At 39.6% G+C, this 18,929-nt stretch overlaps 1 protein-coding gene across 4 annotated transcripts in view; it reads left to right on the forward strand.

Annotated features, from left to right (window-relative positions):
* Nucleotides 1-18,929, forward strand: part of slc39a14 (solute carrier family 39 member 14) — a 41,942-nt gene that overhangs the window by 12,718 nt on the left and 10,295 nt on the right. For 3 of the 4 annotated variants that reach the window (XM_049578549.1, XM_049578550.1, XM_049578551.1), the window contains 4 exons: nt 648-996; nt 6,686-6,863; nt 13,556-13,725; nt 16,366-16,488. In XM_049578549.1, coding sequence (XP_049434506.1) covers nt 676-996; nt 6,686-6,863; nt 13,556-13,725; nt 16,366-16,488 — 792 coding nt within the window. In that variant the 5' untranslated portion in view covers nt 648-675. Of the gene's footprint in view, nt 1-647; nt 997-6,685; nt 6,864-10,693; nt 10,864-13,555; nt 13,726-16,365; nt 16,489-18,929 lie in introns of all 4 variants that reach the window. The other variant, XM_049578552.1, reaches the window with a different exon arrangement.

Genomic DNA, 18,929 nt, shown 5'->3' on the forward strand with positions numbered 1-18,929 from the left:
CCACACCTGTGCCCTGTGCAGGAACATCCTAAACAGAGCAAAATGAGAACAAAATAAAGTCTAAACATTGTGTTTTAGGAAAATTCTGCAGAGCATGTCTTTTAAAGGTCTACTGTGTAGAGTTTAGTAGCATCTAGTGGTGAGGTTGCACCATTTCTTCCATGTGTCAAGCATGTAGAAGAGCTACGATGGCCGATGTGAAAATGCGAATGGCCCTATCAACAGCCAGTGTTTGGTTTGTCTGTTCTGGGCTACTGTAGATACAACATGGTGGACTCTGTAGAAGAGGACCCCTGGTGTGTAGAAATAAACGGCTTATTCTAGGTGCCGAAAGCACACTGATTCTTATTTTGAGGTGATTATACACTAATGAAACCATAGTAAGGAATTGTATTCCTTTTCTGCCACTATATCCTTCTAAATCCCACACACTGGACCTTTAAGTCATGATTTTAATGTTTTATTTATGCTATGATATTATGTTGAAATGTTTGGCTTTTTTGTTAAAGCTATCTGTGGAGTTTTTTCTTTATAGAATAGTATTTACATCCAGTGCTTCTATAAGTTTGTAGTTTGGAGAATACTGTTATTTTTGTTGTAGTTTTCAAAGTACTCCTCTTATTCTCTTCCTGCCCTCCCCCCCACAGATTAACGCCTGCAGCCAGTGAAGAAGCCATGCTTATCTGGCGCCCTCATGGCCGTGCCGCTATGACCATCACCCCCCTCCAGTCCCAGCTGATGTTTGTCCTGGCCCTGGCTGCGCTCATCTGCCCCTTGGGCCGCGTGACATGTCAGGGAGAAGGTCAGACACAGTCCCCTGCCCAGGTGCTTCAGGACTTGCTGTCCCGCTATGGAGACAACAGCACCATCACGGTGCCACAGCTGCGCTCACTGCTGGCCCTCCTCAGCCAGGGTCAGGGTGAAGGTGACAGTGACAGCAGCAGTACGACTGAGACACCTACAGTGACCTCACCTCCCAAATCCAACAGCTCCAAGGTGAGAATAAAGGGGTTTTTTTTTATCTTGTGCTTGCACTTTGAGTTGACAGGATGCCCCTCTGTGGCCTAGATAATGAGTGCAAACTGAATCTCTGCATCTGAAGCAACCACATTTTATATATTTTTTTATAATGTTATGTTTTTGCCTCCAAGTGTTAATTAGGAAACATTATATAAGAATAAAACAACTTACTGTAGACCTTATTCAGCGTTGGCATAGATGCACTGTGACTTTCTTCAAGCGTTGCTTTCGCCAGCTGTTCCTGTACTGTGTTGAATATAAAAGATACCGTACAGAGTTACTAGTACAGATTTTTAGAAACTCTAAGGATTTTGACAGTACTAAAAATGCATGTTACAGTTTCCCAGAGTCCAAGTTGATGTCTGACCAGGAGTTAAAACCCCAAAATATTTAATATAAAGTGAAATAAAAGAGAGAAAAGCACCACATGCTGATATTTGAGAGGCTGGAACGAACAATGAGTTATCTTTTTTTTGATTGTCTATTGACTATTGATATATCCACTAATTATTTCAGCGCTGCCACATAGTTTAATATATAGTGTGCAGAATCTTGCTGCATAAGTAGCTTCATAAATTAAACCAGATTTACAGTTTATAGCTTCATTTTATTTGATTCTTTTATGATTACTGCTGAAATTGATCTGCTACTGAGATGGTCCCATCATGAGTTAGAGGTCTTCATTACTAGAAACTGTTCGGTGGTCGGCCCAGTCTTAATTACATTCAGTCTCACCAGGTCTGGGCACAATTCTGCACCTGGTTGCACCAGTTATGTGAAAGTTCTCTTTTAATTTAGGCTGTAAATTCAACACTAGAGTCTCAGGAACTGCTAGTTAGTTTGTAATGAAATAAGGTAATAAAATAGTACAAAGGCAAGGCAAGGCAAGGCAGCTTTATATGTATGTCATACACAAGGGCAATTCAAAGTGCTTTACAGAGCAATAAAATATAAAACATAATAAACGACATAGAAATGAGTAAAGAGAAAAAAGATAAAGGGTTACAATTAAAAAAAATAGCAGAAGTGTAGACAAGTAGTGCAAAGATTATATATTTTTTTAAAAAACAATTTAAAACTGAGTTTAAAAATAAGCTTTCAGTCATTACAGGGTGAAGAAAACAATGTGAAAAACTAGTGTTTTTAGCTTTGACTTAAAAATGTTCAGAGTTGGGGCTTATCTGACATCATCTGGGAGGTTCTTCCAGGTTTGTGCTGCGTGATAACGAAACGCTGCTTCACCATGTTTTGTTCTGACTCTTGGGACGGTCAATAGGTCGGTCCCAGATGTCCTTAGGGTCTTAGAAGGTTCATATGTCACATGTCAGAGATATAAAAATGCCTTGGTGTACACACAACCTCCTATGAAAAGAACACCAGCGATTGTCTAACCAATGAGAATTCAGTTTGACAAGATCATATCGACCAACTGACCAGCCCTGGTTTTAACTAGGTTTGGCGAAGTTTGAACGTACACAGAGCTGGTGCAACAGGTTGCTGTTCTATTTGTCTTGGATTACATGTCTGTGTGTCAATATGTCTTATACTTTAGTGGATCAAGATGGACTCGTATTCAGTCATAATCATTGCATGAGTACAATTACCCTTTCCGACCATAGCTGCATGATAATTGATGGTGCTTCATACGGCTGCCAGTGTATTGCCAGTCCTTTGCCTTCGGGAATAGATTCAATTATCCTGGGCTCTTATGTACGTCTTGTTCGGGCTTGGTTCTGAATTTGTCCATTTTAGATTGGTACCAAATGTTGGACCCTAGAAGACCTGTAGAGTAGGTAATTTAAGCTGGATCTGTACTTCTCTGTAGAGCTGTTTGAGCTTGATATATCTTAAGTGTGTCAACCTTCTATCATTGTGTTGGTCTAGCGTGTGATGAAGAGTGCTAATAGGAAGGTTCTTCACACAGGAAAAAGGGTGTTGCCAGTGTTACAGCAGGCTTCTGTAGGCCTTAACAAACAAGGGAGGTTCATACAGTAACCGTTAATGTGTGTTATCTAATTGTCAGACAGTTATGATGATTCAAACAATTCAAGTCCTGGGTGTGTGTGATTGGTCGTCAGCGAGCTGTTGAGTGTTGGAACTATGAAAACTATATGTGCTAACAAGTTATGATGTGTAAACAATGGATGATAACCAAACCAACGAAAGCAAACAGGAGTACAAAGTGGCTCTTTCACACTATTCCTGCTCCACGTTGGGTAAGGACAGGTGGGTGTGGTCGAGCAATTAGGCAAGAGCTGACAGCCAGAAACAGAGGGAGACACACAAAACACCCTAAAGCACCTCTGCTAAATCATTAAATCTCAAATTAGTTCTTAACATTTCAAAGACTACTGATCCCTTGTAGTGTAATATGTGTTGTCTTCATAATCGACGATCTCCACCAGCTACAGAATCATGTAGGCATGGTTTACATGTGGTATCTCCTGTATAGAGTGCTCCAGGAATGAGTCTTAAAACCCAGAAATGAGTTAGCATTTTAGCACTCCTGGGTCCCTCGTCTCTAAGTCAAGGTTTGTTTTTTTTTGAATGAGTTTTTGGTTAGATGCCTGTAAAAAGGCCTGTGGTTAACACAAGCCCAAGAGACTTTCACGTTTTGTTCTACGACTTTAAATATGCCAGTTAAAACCCCACCTGTGAATTGTTAAGCTTTTATTTCATCAGCTTTTAACTTCTGATGATTGTATTTAGGCTTCAAAAATCAAAAAAGTGGTGTTTGTTTGTGAAGATTATCTTGCTGAACAAAATGTGTGAGAGTCATAAACCATTGTGTGCCACAGTGTTTATTTCTGCAATAATACAAAATCCAGTGGCGCAATCCCTGAAGCTTTTTGACGAGGGAACCAGGGCGATGCTAACTTCCGCGTCGGCACTCTATAGCCATGATGTGTATTCACATTTTTTTTTGAGGAGGTACATGTTAGCTGTGTCAGTACCTCCGGTGGAGCCTCAGCGTCCCCTCAAACACTCTGAAGCAGAAGAGTAAATCCAGCTTTAGTCCTGCCTGGAAGAAGCAGGAGCCACCGGTGCCAGATAGCTTACATATTTAACATTTTTCCCATGCTTAGTGTCGTGGATGATTGACTCACTTGCTGATCTGCTTTTGAATAGATTTAGTAATGGTGGCAAAGCTACAAACTCTTCAAAGAAATTAAATAGAGGTCACATGTAGTTCAGATTTTAGAGGAGATCCACACTATTGAGTGGTTGCAATGGAAAAAAAAGACGCTGCTTGGCACTAATGGCTGATCCAACAGGTGCTCTTTGGTGAGGCTGGTAAAAGAACGTCTCAAATTAATGCAGACAACCCAGTGCCTTGATTTTTTTTTTCCACAGTCGTCTGCATTAATTTGAGACTCCCTGGATCTTGTTTTTTTGTACGTACCAATGTGTGTTGCTTTCTTTACCCGTATAAATAGATAAAGACACAAACAGGTAGTGCCTGTTTTGTACAGGTGTGTGACTCAATAATCAAAAGTCATGTGTCACTGGCATGTTGTTAATCACCTGTTCAGGAGCAGCCATTCTTAACTGCACACGTTGCTTTCCAATATTAATGGCTGCCACGATGAATGTTTCATTGTGTATGCTGAGAATAGTTTATATAATAATTTAATAGAATATTTAATACATTTTCTGCAGCTGTGGAAAGCTCCACTCGTTTTTGATTCAGCTTCACTTTTTGTCCTCAGGAGATGAAAGTCTAACTGGCTCATGTGTCCCAATATAGCAATGAAATATTTACTGTGGATTCAGTTTCTCTTGACTTTTCAATGTGACTTTTGAGGTTTGATACCCCAGAGAGAGAGAGATTTCAGAAGCTGACATTACTGTATATGTCTTATCTTCCTTTCAGTGGCTGTTGGGCATCCCCTCCATCTGTAATTGTCCAGTTCTACATTGTTAGTAAACATTTTTAATGCACTATGATTTGTAGTTTTATTTAAATTTCAAGTCTTATGGCAAACACCCTACATTTAGAAATAATATTAAAGAAAATGAAGACTGTTTGTTAATTTACATTTTTATTCAAAAATACGTTGAATTGATGGCAGCAGACTAGACCTTAATCCATGGTTCCCACGATCATGGAAAACCTGGAAAAGTCATGGAATTTTACAATCATGTTTTCCAAGCCTGGAAAAGTCAAGAAGCTAATAAAAATGATTGAAAGTTTTTGAAATTCACCAAATACGGTTGTATGTAATGAAATTGTTTGAATAATTTTTCGTAGATAACCTTCCATGTTATGTAACATAACTGCAAATTTATTTTCTGGCGCTTACAACGTAACGCAGCTCTAATATGTGTCAATCTGTGACGTTTTTCTCCCCACATCCCATCTCTCTCTTCATGCATGCCAGCTAGCTAACAATAGATCATGTTTGAATTGAATCTGTGCTGTAAATGCCGGGAAAGTGAGGCAAGAACATTTTTTAATTTATTTATATGTCCTTGAAAAGTCATGGAAAAGAAGAAATTTTGTCCATGAAAATGTGTGGGAACCCTGTTAATTACTGTATTTAGGTATTTAGGCATTCTTCTCATTATTAAGTGATTCATTGGTTTTTTTTAACAGTTGATAAATGAAATGAAAATTGGGTGGCACGGTGATGCAGTGGTTAGCATTGTTGCTTCACAGCATGGGTTAGCGTGGGTTTTCTCCAGGTACTCCAACTCCCACAGTCCAAAGACATGCAGGTTAATTGGTGTGAATGTGAGTGTGAATGGTTGTCTGTCTCTATGTGTCAGCCCTGTGATAGACTGGTGACCTGTCCAGGGTGAACCCTGCCTCTCACCCAGTGTCAGCTGGGATAGACTCCAACATCCCTGTGACTTTCAGCAGGAGAAGCGGTTATGGAAAATGAATGTATGAATGAATGAAATGTCAGAAAATAGTAAATAAGTAAAACTTTTACTTATATTTCACTTTTTAAAATTCGCAGTTAGAAAGTGCTTCACGCACACACAGATGAAAAATAGAAATGAATGGATAAATTAAGTAAAAATGAATTAAAATATAGGGAATGGCACAATGAGAGACAGACAAAACTGAAACTATCAAAACACGTGAAGAAGCTCTTTAGAAAAGTTAAGTTATAAAGATGGGTTTTTTGTAGATGCTAAAATTAGCCCAAATATTCAGCCAATCTGATGAATTGGGGAAGATTGCTCCAGAGGGTTGGGGCTAAAACAGCAAATGTAGGATCGCCTTTTGTTTTGCAGTTGGAGCGGGGATGGATAAAAGGCAGAGATTTGAGAATTGGAGTAGTAGAGAAGTGGAATTAGGAACAAGGAGATCATGAATGTAACTAGTCAATTTATAGTTAGTTTATTAAAGCCCAAGGTGACATGTTCATGTGTTTTGTTTTGTCTAACCAACAGTCAAAAACCAAAAGATTCTCACATTTGAGAAACTGGGACCAGGCAATTTTTGGGTGCTCTTGCTTGAGAAATTATTTGCATGATTAATCAATTCTCTAAATAGGTTTGGATTAAAACTTCTAAATCCAAGCCTGCCTACCTAGAGGCTGGTTAAAATGCACCCTGATCTACCACTGAATACATCCTGGCTAACTCATTTTTCTAGACTATAAAAGTAACTCCTCTCTGGCCAACTGACTGATTGTTATGTTTTCATTTCCAGTGTTTGCCTGCAGACACACTGGCCATTTACAGCATCAGCGAGCAGTCCCGGCTGGATGGGCAGGGCCTACGGGAGCTGTGCCCCACCATGTTGCAGCAGTTGGATGCTGGCACCTGTAAGGCGCAAAAAGAGGAGGAGTCGAGCAGTGACCCCTCCGCCAGGCCCTCAGATGCTGAAGGTGTGCACTGACTTACTACTGATCATTAACGTAAAATATTACCTATTTGTCTATCTTGTTGGCACTGAAAATACTTTTGAAAATTCTTGTATTTTAATTCTATGTATTTAAAGGATAGGTCTGGTGGTGGAGAGCGAGGTTCGGGAGTATGTGCGGGGCCGCGAGGGAGGGATGGGGAGGGCTGCTGTGCGGTGTGGGAGAGCCGAGGCTCCCAGAGAGGGAGAAATAGAACCAAGTAGGATAAAATACTCATGTGCTCGTCTGGTAGGAGGGGCTCAGGGCGGAGACAAACGAAACCTAACTCAGATGAGACTCAAAAATCAACCGTTTTCAGGCTTTCTACCTACTGCAGCTTTAAGTAGAAACTGAGAAACACAGACGGACTAAACCAACCAATATATTTTTGGATTTGGTCTTTCTATGGAATTTGTTGATAGTAACAAAAATGTAGAGTATCAGCAGCCATATCCTTTAAAGAAACAGTGTGTAAGATGTCGGGGGATTTAGTGGCATCTAGTGGTAAAGACTGCAAATTGCAACCAGCTGAAATTCTTCACTGTTTATCGTTCAGGAGGTTTTTACTGGGAGCAGAATTGTCCACAGAGGTCTCCTCCTCTCCAAAACACATGGACGCGGTAATTAAAACCTGTTAAAACACTGAATAAAGCAGTGTCACGCTAAAAATCAGTGTTTCACTGATGCTGTTTGGCATGTCAGAGACAGGCCGCTTGTCCAGCACATGCTAACATGTGCTCACCTTTTTCTCTGATAATTTATGATTGAGACTTTCAGGAGGTTTTTATCGGGAGACAAGTTATCTGTAAAGTTCTCCTCCTCTCCAAAAGAAACACACTCTGTGATTTAATCCAGTAAAAACACTGAATAAAGCAAATTTACGTTAAAAGACCTGTGATTTCTAGATGCCCTGGTTGCGGGGGCTTCTAACTACGGTGACCAAAGTGAGAACGTGAATGGACCTATTTAGAGCAAGTGTTTGTCCACTCTCGGCTACTGTAGAAACATGGTGGTGCAACATAGCAATCTTTATAGACAAGGACCTGCTCTCTCTGTAGATATAAATGGCTCATTCTAAGGTAACAAAAACACAACTTTTCTCATTTTCAGATGATTATACACTTGTACTTTTGTACTTTTTGATGTACTGATACCATTTGTGTTGCCTGGTCGGACTTTGCTTTTTGCTGTTCTTCTTTTTACAGCTTTTTATGTGTCCATTTGTATATTTGAACTCTTTTGCTCCTTCTAGATGGTGTACATCATCATCATTTCTGTCAATGACTAACTCTATTACAAGTTCTCCCCTTTGCTCTCTCATTTTTTACAACTGTATTTTCAGCCCATTGCAACAAGACCTTGAAAGCACACTTCTTCACCAGATCAGAGCTCTGAATGTGTGTGTTCTGTTGCCTGGAGACAGTGATATCATGATGTCCCCAAAGGAGATGAAAGCCAAAATAAGCAGGCACAGTTAGCCAGTGCTCAGATTGCATTTCTCAGTTTGGCTCAAAAACCAACACATCCTTTTATTCTCCACAATCCTGCCTCAGTCAGCACATCTAGTATGCAGCAGAGATCCCATCTAGGTAAAGACAGTGAGACAGGAAACCATCCCAGCAACAAACTGCTCTTCTTTCCTCAGCTGCTGACTCACTGTAACTCCATACGGGCTATTGGCTGTACACGCCCATAAGGATGTCCTTGAGAGCCCTAGAATGCCATTTGGCACCACCATCCAATTTAACAAGCCTTTGAGTTCTTGTTAAGTGGAAGCTAAATTGGGATTGTAATACGTGGCTAGCTAATGACAGGCTTTGAGATTTTGGTCAGCTTGTGATGTTTTGCCCTCTATGCTACAGCAGAATTGATGTCTGAAAGCAGCAATGCTTCAGAAATCTTCACCATACTTCATTAGTCTCCACTAAAAAGAAAAATAGCAGCTTTCATTATCAATGTAATGACTGCGAGTGGGCTTTATATGCTCCTTTGAACTAATCACATTGTGCTGTAGTGTTACTAAGTTAGCTTGCAAATTTAAGTTACTTTCTACCCAGTTTATCTTATCTTTTGGCAGGTAGAGGAGAAATAGTTTAATGGCAAAGAGCTCTGGCTCCATCTTTCCCTCTCCACTGACAAATTTGTTTTCTCTTATCATCCACTCATGTGCCCTCAGCTTGCCTCACACTTGCCCTTGCAGACAGCTTATTTTGGCTTGAGAGCTGTTTTTCTTTGCCTAGGCTGTGGAGATCTGCCAGCAGCAGGGAGGCAGATGCCATGGAAATTCATCTCTACTGAAAATCTCACTGACTTGTTTATCCTGATTTTTTCTCCTCATTATCTAAATAAGAACTGTTTTTCAGAGATCAAGATAACTCACATCAGATTTACTATCAACACAAATCACTGGTCACGTTGCAGTCATAGCTATCCCTCCGCCAGCCAGCACCTTTTATCTGTTTTAATGTCATTGATGCTGATTTAGTTGTGACTTCTCTTAAGTTTAAAACTTGTGCTCTTGACACCATGCTTAGCAGCTGTCTTAAGATGGTCTTTGGCTGTTTGTAAGCAGAATTATTGCACAAAACAACCATTTCCTTCAGACGGGCTGTTCTCCAGTGGACTTCAAAACTACATTGGCTTTATCTGTTTTGAAAAAAGGTACTCTAGATGCCAGTAACATTAATAACTTTAGGCAATTTTACAACTTAACAATGGCTTTGCTTCTCCTTTGGGGAGTTCCATTCAGAAAGATTTGATAATTTATGTGGTGTGCCCCAAGGTTCAGTTCTGGGCCCCATTTTTTGTCTGTCTTTAAATCCTCCCATGGGGTTCTTTCATTTGAAATTCCATAATCTGTTTTCAATGGTATGCAAATGATACACAGCTCTACATCTCTGCTTATTTTAATGATCTAAGCCCAGTCGACAACCTTGTAAATTTCAGAAACTGGTGATTGACTCAATAAGGATTTTCCTCAGTTGAGTAACAACAGAGATTTTGGTGATTGGTGCACTGGCCAAAAACACACGTGATTAAATGTCTGTTTTCCCAGAGACTGGATTTGTGCCTTTACCCTATAAGGACGTCTGCTTCTGCCATCAACACCAATCATCGTAATCTAGTTTTTGTTTCCTTTTCAGCACAGATAAGTTCTGTCACACCACAGACCAGACTTGAAGCTCTTTAAGTTTAACTTTTCCTTCTCAAAAACCTCACAGTTGCTGCAGCCTCGGACAAGAAATGGTACAAAAACCTTTTAACTAATGTCTACAAGCCTTATTTTTTCTTCTACAGGTATCAGTAAAGGCAGTGTTTCCAAACATTTTTGGCTTGTGACCCTAATAAGCAAAGCAATGTCTATTGGTCACAAGGTGCATTTGTCTATGTTTTGAGTAGTTCAACCAAAGAGGGATGTTTCCTTCCTAGATTGTTTAATTTGAATCATTTTTAGTGGCCTGAAGAGGTAAAACTATCAAGTATTTCAGAGCCACTTAATTACCTCTGTGTATCTTCACCACCTTTAGATAGAAATGTTCTTTAACAACATAGCTGAGTTGTATGAATTAAACTGTGCCACCTGGTGACATCCAAAATCACATGTGATCCCATTTGATTTTAACTTGAATTTAGGTGACATAAATTAGCATTGCATTTATTTCATCACATAATTTTATTGAAAGAAAAAATGTTTGGTTGATTATGCAGTGCTCAAGCTGCATTCACAGCTACATTACCACACACTGTACGTGGAAGTTTGTTTTAATGTCGCACCTTCCTCTTCCATCCAACCTTCCTGTCACTCAAACATCTAGTGTGGGGCTTTTCTTTCCTGAGTGTGACAGTGATCAATGCCTTCGCTCTCACTGGAGTCTTCATCATGCCCCTGATGAAGACACGCTATATGAAATACGTGCTCATCTTTTTCATCGCTCTTGCCATTGGCACGCTGTACTCCAATGCCATCCTGCAGCTCCTGCCAGAGGTTTGCCATCCATCCATATCCCTACCTACATCTTTTATTTACACATCTTTTCACATACCATAAAACTTTTTCTTTTCTTTTTTTTTTTTATCTTATCAAAAACATTAAAACACAGAAGGTGAAGGTCTCTTTAGTTCACTGTGGTGCCACATGGCTGTTTATAAAACTAATTCACCTTTGGCCAAGTGCTCCTTTGTCTTTCCTGTGGTTATATCAGTTTCCTCTCCTTCCTGCATTTGTGCTCTCTGTGGTTTTCTTGGGCTCTAATAGGCACTGTGAAGGCTTTTTGGTTTCGCTCTACCCTCACTGCATCACCAATCATCTGGCAGTATTTGTGTGCACTGTTTGTTTGTATCTGTGTCTGCACCTTCTCTGGCATTGAGATCTAGGCCAACTACGAGGTTTTTATGCAGAGATGGTTCAGCTCCACTACTGCAGCATGAGGAACAGCTAACAGATATGATAAAAAAGTTTCACTTAGTCTGTTTTTATGGCTCCACAGCGGCGATAGCCTTAAGCGGGATTTATACTCATGCAGCAGATCCTACCCTGTAGCCTACTCATGTCGTGTACACCGTTGTTAGCATTTGTACTTGTGCGGTGGTGTGTCTGTGTCACTCTGCAGTTACACCACCAATACACCAGTCAGTGTTTGAGGTTTCTGTGAAGTGCTGTGAAGTTTAGTTGATTCAACACACCCAAGACACACATTAAACACATGTTTAACATGGCTTCATGGAGACAATTTCAAACACAAGTACACAAATCAGCTTCACTATAACTTGCAGCATTCACAGACAAACACTTGTCTTTATCTGGACACATTTTACCCACAAATACAACATGCTAATGTTTTTAGCACAAGCCTATGGCATATTACATTGTATAAATTAGCCTAGCAGCTAGCAAACTTTTCAGCAACATTTAACAAAGGTAACGTTGTAAAATTCGGCTCCATTACAACTCACAAGGTTCACTGACAAAACAACTGTCTTATACTAAACACGTCTTCCAAACAAATACAGCATGCTAACATTATTAGCACAAGCCTATGTCCTTCATAATTTATTGTTTCTTATCTGTGAAATTAAAGTAAATAAAAGCTTTGTTTCCACTGAGGGAAATGGTTTCAGCTTACAGAAATAGACAGAAGGTCTGTGTCGCTGCGACTTGTAGTTACATTTCTGGGGAGGTGCACATCAGGCTATGGTGTAGGTTACGGCTTATGCTCGTAAATTCCACCCTAGCTGGAGGTATTACGTTTTCGTATTGTCCCGTCTATCCCATTCTTGTGAACACAATATCTCAAGAATGCCTTGAGGAAATTTATTCAAATTTGTCACAAACATCCATTTGAACTCAATGATGAACATGATGGTCACAGGCTGAGGGTCAAGGTTACTGTGACCTTGCTTCTCCCATGCTTATGAATGGGATATCTCAAGAACACCTTGAGGGAATTTCTTCAAATTTGGCACAAACATTCACTTGAACTTAACAATGAACTGAGAATTTGGTGGTCGAAGTCAGTGTGACCACCATCTGTCTCATTCTTGTAAACACAATTTCTCAAGAACAGTGTGAGGGAATTTCTCTAACTTTGGCACAAACGTTCTTTTGGACTAAAGAATAAACTAATTAGAATTTGGCAGTCAAAGGTCAAGGTCAGTGTGACCTCGCATAACACGTTTTGGCCATAACAAGAATTCTTGCGCAAATCATGACAGAACTTTACACAAATGTCTAATAGAATAAAATGATGAAGTGATGACATTTTATATCCAAAAGGTCAAAGGTCAACTTCACCGTGACATCATAATCAGCATAAAACACTTTTCTAGCCATAACTCAACGTCATATCTCAGGAACAGAAAGGGAGACATTTCGTCAGATACTGAATTGGTGACACTAATCTCAGATGCCCTCCTTGAAACTGTGCTGATTGTTTAGATTGTTTAGATGGATGTAAATAGTATGAGACACTTGACTGGTGCACAGAGGCATACAACCACGGGGCCGTATTTCTAGTTTGGCTTAAGGATTCACACTTTTCAGTTTGTGTAAGATGATCCTGGAGAAATGGGGCACAGCACCCTTAAAGTGTCCTTCAAATTGAAATGTAACCCCTCATTAGCAGTGCTCCTTCTGCCACTGTAGGGCTATTTAAAGTTCATTTGCCCCCCTTTTGTGTTTGCAGTGATAGCTGGTGTGTACCCTGAGGCTAGGACAGTGGTACAGATGCACCTGAGTGGACTAAGACAAAAGTATGTGTGTGTGTGTGTGTGTGTGTGTGTGTCTGTGTGTCTGTGTGTCTGTGCACAAGTAAACTGTGATTTTACCTCACTCACCTCTACCCTCCATCAAAATGAAAAAGGCAGGAGGACTGCTTTAAAGGGTGGTTATCTTCTAATGCAAATGAAAGGTGGTGTCACTTCTGATGATCTGTTTTCAGTTGACAAATTCAACGGTTGTCTGTGAAAAAAAGGCATCTTTGATATCTTTTTTTCTCAGGTTGATTCCATTCAATTTTTTCTTTCTTTTCAGGGGGTTAACTCGGTGGTGCTCTTGATTTTGTTTTTCCTTATATGGGTGATTAATCAGATAAAATCAGTTCCCAACTAACTACATCTCTGTCTTTTTTTCTTGTCACCTTCTTCCCTTTCTTTCCTCTGCCTCATCTCTTGTTGATCAGTGTGGGGTTATGGGATCCTGTGTGTGACACTGATCTCTCTGTGTTCGCTGGTCGGGGCAAGCGTGGTGCCCTTCATGAAGAAAACCTTTTACAAACGACTGCTGCTCTACTTCATAGCCCTGGCCATTGGCACGCTGTACTCCAACGCCCTGTTTCAGCTCATCCCAGAGGTAGTGTCGATGCTGCCGTGACTCACTTAGCTGCAGCTCCTTCACAGTGCCTCAGTGCAGAGGTTGCTATGCAGTATCAAGAAAGATGATGAGTAGGATGAGCTTATTGTTGTGTATAATATCAAGATATAGAGTGTGATGCTCCAATTGGTATCCATCACGACATCATCATCGTAAACTAAATAGAGCAATGAGAAAAATGTCAGACAGAATTTTAAAAAAGAGAGGTTTAAATTTGAAATGGGTGAATTGTCAGTGGAAATTAGGGTTATATTTGGGAATGATTAAAAAGCATACATCAGCCACTCTACGTACGGCATGTCAAATAAGATATGTTCAAAAAGCAGCATTTACAAAGCAAATTCATGAGAAATCAGAAACAAATAATGTTTAATTTCGTAAAATGCGTGTGCCTAGGGCTACTTTTCACAAACGCAACTCTTGGCCGATGGGCAGCAGTGGTGGATAGAAAGTCATTATATTTCTATGTATGTTATTTTAAAGGAGCTGTATATGACATTCAGAGTCTGGGACAGAATTGCCCGCAACCATTCTCAACATGGAGGTGGCTAAGTTTAAGTTTATTAAGTTTAAGTTTGTTTCCTTTATTAATCCCCCTGAGGAGAAATTCAATGTTAGGCTAGCAGCTAACAGTGCTAACTCTATAAACAGCGCTAACAATGGCAACAGTGCTGGCAGAGTTAACACTGTTAACTGGGTGGAACCAGAGGGTGGGCGCTATGCTTCTACGACGATGGCGTCCCGTTATCAGCGGTAACCACCGTAAGAGCACAGTGCAGATTGGCGGCTATTAGCTAGCCAGTGGGGTATTCAAAAAGGACTAAAGCCTAGTTCACATTACACGATTTTCACCCTGATTTTGCGTTGCGGAGACTATCGTAATCGTTTTCTTTTTCGACTATCATGCGTTCAAGTAACTTATTAGACGGATATATATAGAAAAAGGTGGTATTTAGAGAGCAAGCCCAAATAAGCAACTCCACTTTAGAAACAAGCCCAAAGTCGCGGCTAATAAGCGGACCTGGCAACCCTGCGACTTGTCCTCCTCACATTTCTTACGTGCTCCTGCGTGTTGACGTGGGACGTATCCGGAGTTGTCTCACACTTCTCCAGTTTTGCTTGCTCGTAGGCTTGTTCACACATGAGGACTCGTCGTGGCAGACTATCTGCCGACTCACCTCCGACCCAATGTGGCTCTCAAGATCCTCTGCGACATCAAAATCGTGGTGAAAATCATGTAATGTGAACCAGTGTCTAATGATTATTTTAATTGTTGATTAATCTGTGGATTATTTTCTCAATATATGGATGAGTTCTTTGGTCTATAAAATGTCAGAAAATGGAGACAAATGTCGATCACTGTTTCCCAAAGCTCAAGATGACCTCCTTAAATGTCGTGTATTGTCCACAGCTCAAAGATATTCAGTTGATCGCACTAGAGGAGTAAAGAAATGGAAAAATATCCAAATTGAAGGAGCTGGAATCAGAGAATTTTTACTTCTATTTCTGAAACAACTACTCAAACCCTTTAATCGATTATTAAATTAGTTAGGGATTAAATTAATAGCTCCTGCTATATTAATGCTCTCAATATCATATACAACTCCTTTACATCGTAATAGCAATATACACCGAGTTGCCAGTTTATTAGGTCCACCTAGCTCAAACTAATGCAGTCCTGCAATAAGTCCTAACTTTTTGAAGGTCATCATGTTTACTTGTCATTGACAAAATAATGCAAACACCTGTCTGTATAATGCAGCACAATTCAAAAACTGCACCCTCCAAAATGATCATGCAGCTGAATCAACACCTCTAAAACCGTTTCAAAAACAGAACATTATGTCCTGACACATTTGAAGTGTACTAAAACATGCTGCTGCAGCAGACTAGTACTACTTTGTGTGTCTAAAGTCTTTGAATGGCCTTAGTTAGAAACCTGATTTAAAGTAAACACGGATTCTAATCTAATATTTACCCTAATGAATCAATTAAGGTTTCTCATTTAGATGAAGTTTAATAAGTTGTGTGAAGGAGGCGCAGGTGCATGTCAACAAACTGACTGAAGTTCAAAGGCAGGGCATATTGTCAGAATGACAGAACCCACGACTGAAATTTGTTTGGGTTATTAGAAGGCGTCTAGACGATGTGCACATCCATCATGGCCAGGTTTACAGCTGTTGTGTAATTCATTGCATCAGTTCACCTCGGGTGAACACCAAGAAAAAAAGCATTTGTATACTTCAGAGCTGTGAGTGATTTGATTTATGGGAGGTTTGTGTCGACTAGACGGGAGACAATTACATGTATAATTCAACCTGTCTCTCAGATTAGAGACTGCTGTGAAATATCTCTGCAGTATCACAAAAGGATGTAAGCTCCAGTTGATGTAATTGTTAATTAGCGAATATAAACATGGGAATTTAAAACTTTTAAAACTTTACACAGCTAACAATGCAGCGTAGACCCACTGAGAGTTCACAATAAGCAGTTCAGTCTCAAAACAAGTAATTGCATTTGATAGTTGTTTCAAAATATGCACATTAAGTGATGATGTAATAACAGCTACTATAAATATGCATCACAAGCTAACACCATCTTCCTTTCCTCCAATGGTAGGCCTTTGGGTTTGACCCCATGGTGGATTTCTACGTGTCCAAATCTGCGGTGGTGTTCGGAGGCTTTTACCTCTTCTTCTTCACTGAAAAGGTCCTCAGAGTGCTTCTCAAACAGAAACAGGGGGTGAGTACATACACAGCAAGAATGATGTGACATACATATATTGGTTTACTGTTTGATTAAAACCAAAGATTGTCTGTTATTGGAAAAATAATGTGTAATGGCTCCTGTGACTGTAAATGCAACATTTCGCTGAGATAGACCTCATCACTTATTAACTACTTTTCCGTTCTTTACTCGGCAGAGAGAGTGTGGTGTTATGTTTTGTTTTTATGTGACATAATTAGAGACATTTCTTAATCGTCGAACTAAATAGCAAAAAATACTCACTGTTACACTTCATATATATATATATATATATATATATATATATATATATATATATACTTAAATCATATAATAATTAAACAGAAGTTTTTCTCCTGAATTTTGCCCACTCGCTCTTCATAAAATCACAGTAGTTCAGTTCAGTGTACAGTGGTTTAAGTTTATGTTTTTATCATGTATAATAATATCTACATGAATTAAGCCTTGGCCTACTTTTAATATTTGGAAATCATTTCTAGTGTTTCTACATCTACTGATTCTGTTGTAAGATTAAAGACGATGGTTTATATTTCACTCCGATTAATAGGACTTTCTGCTGTCCCCAAAACAGAACATTGGTGATGCAGGTGATGAGTAGCACATTAAGTGCTTCATTCATGGTTGTGATGATGTCGCTCGTAATTAACAACTCTGCCTCTTTCACACTTTTTCACGCGCTCAAAGCTGGAGAGGAAAACCCAGAGTTGACTGAGCCAGTTGACACATCATGGAACAGTTGAGCGCTATGAGACTGTTTTAATTGGATCTTGCAAACACTGTCTAGGGCAGAACAACTCAGTTAAAGAAGGACATTCATCCAATACCAGTGTATGTCATAAATATGGCAATGTGCACAGGTAAAATAAACAAATTGGTGTGTATTGCAATAAACAGTTTCCCACTGTTTTAATTACAGACTAAACAAAGTCTCAATATTCAGTTTCACAGGCTTTTAATTACTATTTGCTTGGAACCATTTTCCAGTTCACAGTTTGAAGGCAATATGATCCTGCTCAGGACCTAAATTCCTAATCTCCATAATCAATTTCGACCTGCTAAAACATGGAAGACATTTCATCAAGAAATTATGTAACGTTAATTAGATAATTAATATTGTAGAGCACATTGGTTGATTCACAAAATTTTTAAGCACCCTTTGGTGGCCACAGGCTGAAATTTAGCATTGGCTGGGGATGAGGAGGCAGTGAGAGTAGCCCATTACAAAAAGGGGCTTAACCTCCAAATGGATTTACAGACTTGCTCAAGATTTGGTTGAAAGATTTGTCATGAGTCGAAGGACAGTTGATTGGCTGTTGATGCCAATGGGGGCGGGGAGTAAGGGTTGGCCTATAACAGAAAGGCACAACGTCTGAACACATTCACGTAGCATGGCCAAACTTTGTAGAAAGACAACACAGATAGACAGACATAGACACACCTTATTATGCCACATCCCCTTTTTTGCCCAGTTGTTGTAGGGAAGCATCACTAGACTAGTGACAAGGTGTGAGGTTGTGTGTGTGAATGCATAATCTAGTGGATGCATGTGTGTACGTAGTCGCAACTATTGCGAATTCTTACTCATTTTATGTATTCATTTGTCCTCTAATACTTCAAGTTAAAAAAACATGAAGGTTGTTTTCAGACAGCTAAGCACTGTCTCAAATCATAATTAGCTCTGAGAGCCATCGTGACATGCAAATGAAATTGTTTCCACTTTTACTTTCTGTTTATCAGTGGCAGGTTTAACCTGTTGGACGGGACTTTAGGGCAAAGGTTTTGGTGATTCAAGTTCACAGTACTACCCTCAGGAGTTTACTGTACTGAACTGTGAATACGTTTGTTTCTTACTGTACATATTGTTGTAGATATGAGTGGAATTCACCTTTAGGGTTTGTGTTGAAGAAAGCATTTGACAGAGGTCAACTGTCTGAGGTGTTTTCAGCACTGTAGATATTTGGTTTTTAGATTGAGTAGGGTTTTTTTACACTTCACCCACAGCTTGTGCCATCACTAATGGACTAATATAGAGTTTTACTCTGCTGTGTCGCACCTGACAAGGATGCCCTTTTTTCCCTTCTGTTTATATTTAAGTAAAGAAACAAGCATTGAACAAACAATTGAGTCAACATTGACTGTGACAAGCTTTGGTTGGACAAATAAGGTCATTTTTCACTATTTTTTTTAAACATTTTACACAATGAAAGGAGCTATATGTAGGAAATCTAAAGCAAATAGTTGTAAAATCCTCCTAATATGTCAAAGAGACTAAGGAATAATGTTCATATAACATACTGATCTCACCGACAACAATAGTACAGCCAGAATATTTGCATTTTAAAAAAAAAATTTACGGTCCGCAAATCATGTTTATGTTTTGAATTTGTGTTTTGGCCTGTTGCGCCACCCACCGCCGT

This window comes from Epinephelus fuscoguttatus, linkage group LG6 (assembly GCF_011397635.1).
Source record: "Epinephelus fuscoguttatus linkage group LG6, E.fuscoguttatus.final_Chr_v1".
In the NCBI taxonomy this organism is placed as follows: domain Eukaryota; kingdom Metazoa; phylum Chordata; class Actinopteri; order Perciformes; family Serranidae; genus Epinephelus; species Epinephelus fuscoguttatus.